General features: G+C 38.9%; 1 protein-coding gene across 1 annotated transcript; it reads right to left on the bottom strand.

Annotated features, from left to right (window-relative positions):
- Nucleotides 1–1,565: 1,565 nt before the first annotated feature.
- On the bottom strand, nt 1,566–7,408 carry tmem9b (TMEM9 domain family, member B). Its single transcript, XM_040011772.1, has 5 exons — nt 7,155–7,408; nt 5,836–5,927; nt 5,624–5,732; nt 5,196–5,330; nt 1,566–2,712 (listed from the first exon to the last, which is right to left on the bottom strand). The coding sequence occupies exons 1-5, from the start codon at nt 7,224–7,226 to the stop codon at nt 2,557–2,559; spliced, it is 564 nt and encodes a 187-aa protein (XP_039867706.1). The 5' UTR covers nt 7,227–7,408; the 3' UTR covers nt 1,566–2,556.
- Between the last annotated feature and the right edge of the window lie 328 nt (nt 7,409–7,736).

Here is a 7,736-nt window from a genome sequence, read left to right as displayed (position 1 = left end):
GGAAAATAGTCTTCTCGGTAGAACTGCATGCAGAGAGAGAGAGAAGGGAAAAAAGGAAAAACGGACTGCACAGGAAACGATGACGTAGCTGTATGGAAATCACTGAGTTAAATGAAAAGAAGATGGTTGGAGTTATCAAACATCTGCAATTTAACTGGTTTGAATGGTTGTATAGGACTTTTCTCTGCGAAATCCAAATTTTCATCATGACACGGTAACTTAATGGGTTACTATGTCAAGATGAGAAGTAAAAGAAGAAGAAGAAAAAGCCTGTCGAGTTTTTTTTATTGACCAAGCTGAATCCCAAATTAGTATTTTTCCATTGGTAGAAAAACTGTTGCCAACACAGAGAGGACAAGTTATGAAAACAGAGATTTACTAAGCCAGAAAAGCACCAGACAAAAGAACACTTTTAAAAAAAAAACGAGGTATTTAAGGCTGGATTACTAACATGTCAAAGTTTGGGAGATGTTTGTCTCCACGGTTCCCAGAAATGCATTCAAGCAGAAAGGTTTCTCCTTTTTTTTTAATCTATTGTTTTTCTTAGTTTGGTTGACTTGTGGATTTAAACGATTTAAAGTGATTGTCAGAGTTTAGAAAAATCGTATACACGCTGTCACTGAAGGGAGGCTTCCCAACTAACTTTGAGACCGGGGTGTTTCCAGGATTCTTGCCTCGTTCTTGCCGCAGGAGACCATGAACAAAGCTCGCGGGGGGGGGGGGGGGGGGGCTACAGGAAATCTGAATATTTAATCACAACCAAAAATCAGTGCAGAAATCTGGTGTAGAAAATCCGACATGATTCACACCCTCTTACAACATCTAAACATAATTTTGTGTTTTGAGAAGTCGGGGGCGGGGGGCTGAGCTATTAAGACGTTTTACTTGAGTAAAACCTGTAATCCAAATCAAGCAGCTTAATAGTGCACAAGTTGTATAACTAAAATAAAGTACCTGATGTAAACATACTCAGTCAGTTGATATAGATACATATATACATATATATATATATATGAATAAAAACTTCTCTTGGTCCCATCCATGCTGTCATCTGATGCTGTTGGGTGTTATAAGTACCAGTGTTACAGGGTTACATGAGAATTATGCTTCCGCGTCAGATCTACATCGTAATTTATGCCATCACCAAAGCCCTAAATCAAGCTTTCCTCCAACCTCATATCTACAAACGCCCCCTCTTTGTGATGACTTGGTTACCAGTTGTATTGTTTATTAACACGTATGTTGAAATAAAAGCTAAAATGATGAGGAGCCTCATATGGTTCCTGTTTTTTTGTGGCTCTTTTGTGATTAACATGTGACAAACATGACCTGAACCCAGGGCAGGATTCTGGTGTAGATACTTTAGAACAAAGACGATCATTGTAAGTTGGTATTTTATCTTTGTCCTGGGACCTCTGCAGCATATCAGTCAGCTCAAAAAAACAAAAACAAAAAAACCCCCCAAATATATAAATCATAATAAATGACAACAAACTAGTAGTTAAACGTGTTTTTCTCAGGGCTGACCTGGGGCCAATGTAACGAACAGATTACAAGTGCAAGAATCACAAATATTACAGAACTTTATTTCAAAGTTAAAGGTACCACATATACAATAGTTAAGAACACTTTCAAATGTCTCCCAGCGATGGCAGTTCATCCACTCTGCCCATGTACACACACAAACTATACACAAAATAAATTCTGTCACAGAAACCCTGCCTGTTAGACAACAAGGACACTGACTGTGGCCGTGACGTTTGACCAAGCGTTTAAACCCCCCCAAAAAAACCCTGCTAAACCAAAAGACGTGACGCTACATTTAGGCAGTTGGAGAGGGCACAGATTTTAAAGGGCCACTAACAGCCGATAACCAATAGCACAGCTACTGTAAGTTCATTATGACATTGAGAGGAAATCACATTGATTTCTGCAACAAGGTTCAGGGAAACTACTTGTTCAGTTACCAAATTTAATTCAGTTCATTAAAATGATTAATTTCACACCAGTTATGAGACATTAATAATCATGGTAGGAAGGAAGGATCGTAAACACATTTAGAAAAGATTTATTTATAAAACATGCATTTTTAAAGCAGGAGTATTTTACATGATTTTTTTTTTCCTTTTTGCTCCCATGGTGAGAGCAGTGATCGTGTTTGTTTTAGGGTGGAAACTATCGACCCCGCTAAATGCCAACAAGGTAACAGCCAGTTATGACCAACATCTGGATGTTTTGTTCAGAAATCAAGTGTAATCAGACTTCTTTGGACTAAGAGGACTCTTAGCTCAGATTCATTAGTCAAAGAATAAATTGTGTTTTAGGTCTGTGTATTTAAACTGTGCAAGAAATTAATTCAGAGTAACCTCGTGTGTTGCCTGCAGACTAAACCAGAGCCGGGAATGATTTCTTACCTATGTCCACCTCTGATGCACCACACACGTTTAGATTTGATTCAGAAATGTGAGAAACAAAGCGATATAATTGGAGGGGGTCTGTCACAGTGTTTTTCTGTTATTGTTGTTTTTTGCTCCACCATTTACTTAAACACGGTTTTTAACTGAGAACAACATGGCGGTCAAACACAGATTTCCTCTGTTCCTGGACCTGCCTCCTCCAGCGCTGCTGGGCATGCTCCACTTTGTTCAGGACGTTGGATCGAGAGTGTGACCGGGACAGGACGTTGTGAGCGTTGGCGAACGGCTGCTGGTCCTGAAAGCAAAGTTAACACAGTGAGATTAAAAAGTGTGACGTACGTCAAACACGAGCGTTTCGCTAGTTCTTTTTAAGACTCAAATGTACATTTTAATGACCGTCTTGAAAACAACAACAACTAATAAAAAGAACACAGTTAACACACATGTAGATGTCCTCTGTTCTGTTTGGGATGTGTATGTATGCTGACAGCTGCTCAAGCCGGGTTAGCAGTGAGAATCATTTAAATTAACAAAAGCCTAGTCTCTGGTGGAGTGTTGTTATAGCTTCGTATTTTCTAGTTTCCTTTCACATTTACTTTATTTTGATTGTTTTTAATTCAGTTTGGTTTCTGTTTAGTTTTATAAGTTTCACTGCTAGTTTAAGGCTTTTAAATTGTTGCATGGCAGCAATGTGTCAGAGGCAAGATTTAGAAAATCAGTACAGGTAAAACAAAACTTTTGGAAAGAAGTTAATTAACAGTCTTGTAAGACACCCAGAGTCCCAATAAACATGTCCATAAACGCCTCATAAGGCAAGTTGTAATGAAATTTTACTAAACTAACAAACACTAAAACTAAACCCTAAAACTTTATAATTTACTAAAACTTTATTTTAGTTTTCAGAGTTCACAAAATCTTTTTTCTTTTAAAAAGTCTATTGTAGTTAGCTAAAATGTATCCAGATGTTAGTTTAGTTTTAGTCAACTATAATAATCTTCTTTACTGGATATTATTTAAGTAAAAAATGGTTATGGGATTATGTTGTGAGGATGGGAAAGGAAAAGCACTGTCTGACTAAAAGCAAGAGCTTTAGTCAGACAGTCTCTCTGTATCGAGCACTAAACATTACAAGCCCACCATTTCCTCTATAATTAATGTCGCAGGAGTCCTTCCGCTTTTATTGGTTTTGCTTGCGAATTTTCATCTAATTCATGTTAGAGCACAGGAGAAACATGTGGTCTGAATTTTGACTACAGGCTTTGGGATAAACAAGACAACACAGCACCTCAGCTGTTTGTTGTCAGCTTATTTACCAGAAAAACAATATACTGACAAATCTTAAACTTTTAGTGGCAGCATTAGCTTTTTGTACAGTATAAGACAAACACCACAATTCTTCTTGCCTAAACTTTGCCAGTGAAACACAGTGAGACCGCTTTGCACCCACCTCCCATAATCAAAGGTAGTCACTGCTTTTTTCTCTAAACAGTCTTTCAGACCGGAAATTAAATTAAAACAACCAAACTGTCTGCTCTTACGACAAAATTTGAGCATTTTCACCGTGCCTTTTTATCAAATAATTAAAAAGAGAAAACAGCAAGAAGTCAGGAATCGACTGAACTGTTTCCTTTTTGTTTCTTTCTCCTACTTGATACTGCGTATGAGCGTGTTCTGGCTTTTAAAAAGTACAGATTAATGAAAACACAAACTCAGGCTGATTGTTCACTGTGCAGCAAGCGAGCAGCATGAACAAATGTAATAAACAGACCAATGTTTGACTTTGAAAACTGACACGTTAAAGTGGGAATCCTTTCAGTCATGTCGATTTGGTGACACCTGGTGGTATCAGACAATGTTTGAGCTCACAGATTTCGATGGTGAGGACGACTAAAACCAAAATATCTTTATCTTATTTAAAAATAACAACATAATCAGCCTGTTTCCATCAATTTGTGAATAACTCTGATCTGATTTTATGTCTCCTCTGGTATCAGTTGGTAAACAGCTGGGAATATTGACAGGAGTTGGTCATCTCTCTGAGGAATTTGTTTCCTTCCTGCTGAGTGAAGCTCTTCGTTCATTTTAATCGTTTCCACAGTGGAAAAAATGCAGAAAATGAGCATCAGCTCGTCCTGATGAACGATAGCAGTAAGTGCCAAGCTTACTGACCCATACACTGCATTTCCTGTGAGTATGTTACAGTAAGGGTCAACTCATATTTCACAAATTAAATTATTTTCACGTGAATCTGCAGCAGCAGGAAACCTAAAGCTTCACCACTACTTTTTCACATCATAGGTTGTGTTCTCACCCGCTGCACCACAACCACACTTCCTGTCCCAGATCTTTGTCATGCCCATGTTCTTATAAATAATCACGATTTCACCATCAGTAATGTAGCAGCTGTCATCACCTTTCTTTTAACTATGTTGTGAACAGAAGGTAGTTACAGCTTGTTTTAGATCCTCCCTGCTCCCGTGTTTGCCTGCGATTGTAGTAACTACCATGTTCTCCAGTCTTTGCTTGAAACGTGCGTTCAGATTCACTTGAGGCATTTTCAGCACAGCACAGCACAAAGAAAGGGTTTGAAAATTAACAGAGGCACTTGTAAACTTTTAAAGTTTACCTACAAAGGATGACTCCCATGTGACATTTCAGCCAATGGGTCCACATAAAAATCCTCATAAAAGGAGCAGAAGAGTGGCGCAGCAGCAGTGAAAAGAAACTATACAACAATGCTCTCAGGTGGAGTGCTGTAAAATTAAAGGGACCACATACCCCAACGTCATCGTCGCTCTGTATAAGCTGCGAGTGCCCAAACAGGCGCCTCTTCAACATGGGCTCCAGGAGAGTCAGGTAGACCATGTAGAGCAGCAGCAGACCCAAAATGGACAGGTACATTATGATGGTAAACTGAAAATAAGAAACAATTACTGTGGGATTGCTAGTTTCCTAGTTTAGAAAAAAAAAAGTCACTGAAACAATCAGGTGTCCTCTAAGCTGAACAATAATCCATTAAGTCACACACAGCATGAGTCACATGATAGGCTGGCTGTTTTTCATTTTTGCATTTTGCTTTAGACAAAAGAGAGGCGTCACAATAAAAGGACAATAAGACTATAAAACTAAAACTCAATCATTAGATACAGCCCTGCGTCACAGCAAAGAAAAAACAACCACGACTCTTTGATCTAACTTGAACTTACCTTAATGGTCCCCGAGCTCCTCTCTTCATATTTACACTCACAGCGTAAACAGTACGCCTCCACATCTTTCCCGTCCACTGGCATGGGATCAACCACGTGGAGACAGTTGCTGACGAAACATTAAAATTAACAAGCTTTCAGCTTTTCAGCTAAACAGACCAAGGACAGCTTGCATCATTGAGAGAAACACAGCGACGGATTTGTTAGCATACCAGTCCTTAAGAGAGACATTTTGTTTGTAGATTTGACCCTCGACTTCTCGGTACGGCGGACAGATGCATTTACAGCGGATGTCCTCTGAATTCTGCAACAGAGACGGCAAATGTTTATTTTTTTGTTTGTCAAACACATTTGCACAATATATGGTACACAAAAGCCTACACATTTCATTATTATGCAAATCATCCCAAAATAAACTTAGAGTATTTTTAAGCCCAATACTTATATTTGTTCATTTAATAATCTGACATTCTGATATATCGGATGATTTCCTTTTCTTTCAGACAAAGAAAACCTAAACAGATACATTAATTAATTAACTGTGGTTATTTATTTACTCGTTTACATTCTGCCCAGCTCTGCTCAGATTAGCTGATTGTTGTGTTTGTGCTGTTTCAATCAGTGTTGCCAACAGGGAAGATGTTTAGTGCCCTCTGATGGACAGACTATACAACATCAACACCCATAACATGGCAGAAGGATGTTGCTAGTCTCTTTTTTATTTTTTAAATTTTATTTAATAACAGCTTCTATCAGCCATCAAATTAGTAAAACCAGGAGTGTGTTTGTTAGGATTGATCTGTTAATGAAAAGTAAACCTGAGTAAATGATGACTGAGTGGACGATGCTGAATAAAATGCCGCGATGCTGTTTTTAAGATAGATGGATTCAAATGGAGAGCCTGCATTGAAGCAATTAAACTCTGGGGTGAACAAACTCAGGCAGCTGAACTCTGGCTTTCTAGAACTTAAAACTCAAGAGTTGCCCGTGTGAGAGGTAATCAACTTAGACTTTATGGTCAGACACAGTTTGTTGAACCTGCTTTCTCAACCACAACACTGGTTATTATAGTTATGTCGATACAGGTTACAGATGTCACACGCGTTCAGTACAATCACGTGACAATACCTGCATCTTTTTACTCACTTTTTTTTTTTTTAGATGGAGTGTCATTATTTTATTTAGATACTTAACTCCTTCACTTTTCTCTATTTAACTGTGCTCCTACTTTACTGACCCCTTTCGTCCTGTCGTAATGTATTTTATCCAGCTTTATGTTTAATGTTTTGGCCGCTGTTAACACAGGAACTTGCCAACTTCGGGATAAATAGCCTCTTTTTTCTGTTCTACATCCTCACCATCAAGCAGCAAACATTCGCGCATTATTTAACTTTTCTGACATCCAACTGTCAAACCCACAGCGACAAGTCATCGTTTAGAGGAGATTGAAAGAAAAAGCCATTTCATTTCATCCAGCCATCATCACCATTTCCTCCACATAGCTAGCTAAGTGTGCTAACGTCAGCCTTACCTTCGCTGTCACTTGGCTCAGCAGCACAAAACAAGCCAGGAGGAGAGCCTCGAGAAAAAACACCCACTTCATGTTTACAGGAGTGCAGCTCGTTAACAACACAGGTCCAAATGTTTCCACGAACAGCTCCAGCAATGTGAAGCAAACCCTAACAACTGACGAGATTAGCCATCAAGCTAACTAAACAGCAACAATCGTCAGCTTCCTAGCAGCTGACTTGTAATTTCCGGAAATGGCGGTTGTCTTCCGCACACAGTACTGAGCGGGCCGTGCTTGGTTAATGACATAATAAACGATGTCCGGCGGGCGGGACATTTCAGATAATGCCAAATAGCTGCTTGTTTGTCGCCCATCAAAGGTTGTTCGAAATATTATCCAACATTTAAACCAGTTACTTTCAATTAATTGGGTTATATTTCTACAAAAACAAACAAACAAACAAAAACAAACAAACAATAAAAGTAAACTGAACTGCTAAGGACGTGAAGATAAATCGAACGCACCCTTCGGTTACACACGCTGGTAAACAGCAGGTGTATCAAACTCTGGTCCGGGGAACACCAGGCGGGTCATTCTTCTTGG

The sequence above is a fragment of the Simochromis diagramma genome, unplaced genomic scaffold (assembly GCF_900408965.1).
Source record: "Simochromis diagramma unplaced genomic scaffold, fSimDia1.1 OVJJ01000603.1, whole genome shotgun sequence".
Taxonomy (NCBI): Eukaryota; Metazoa; Chordata; class Actinopteri; order Cichliformes; family Cichlidae; genus Simochromis; species Simochromis diagramma.
The sequence above is the reverse complement of the archived record's forward strand: the minus strand, read 5'-3'. Positions and strand labels throughout refer to the sequence as shown.

Excerpts from the sequence above, each read along its gene's own strand:
- tmem9b (XM_040011772.1), bottom strand. The coding sequence starts at position 7,226 with ATGAAGTGGGTGTTTTTTCTCGAGGCTCTCCTCCTGGCTTGTTTTGTG. Across the intron at positions 5,928-7,154 it reads TGAGCCAAGTGACAGCGAAG|AATTCAGAGGACATCCGCTG; the intron begins GTAAGGCTGACG and ends TCTCTGTTGCAG. Across the intron at positions 2,713-5,195 it reads AGAGCGACGATGACGTTGGG|GACCAGCAGCCGTTCGCCAA; the intron begins GTATGTGGTCCC and ends CTTTGCTTTCAG.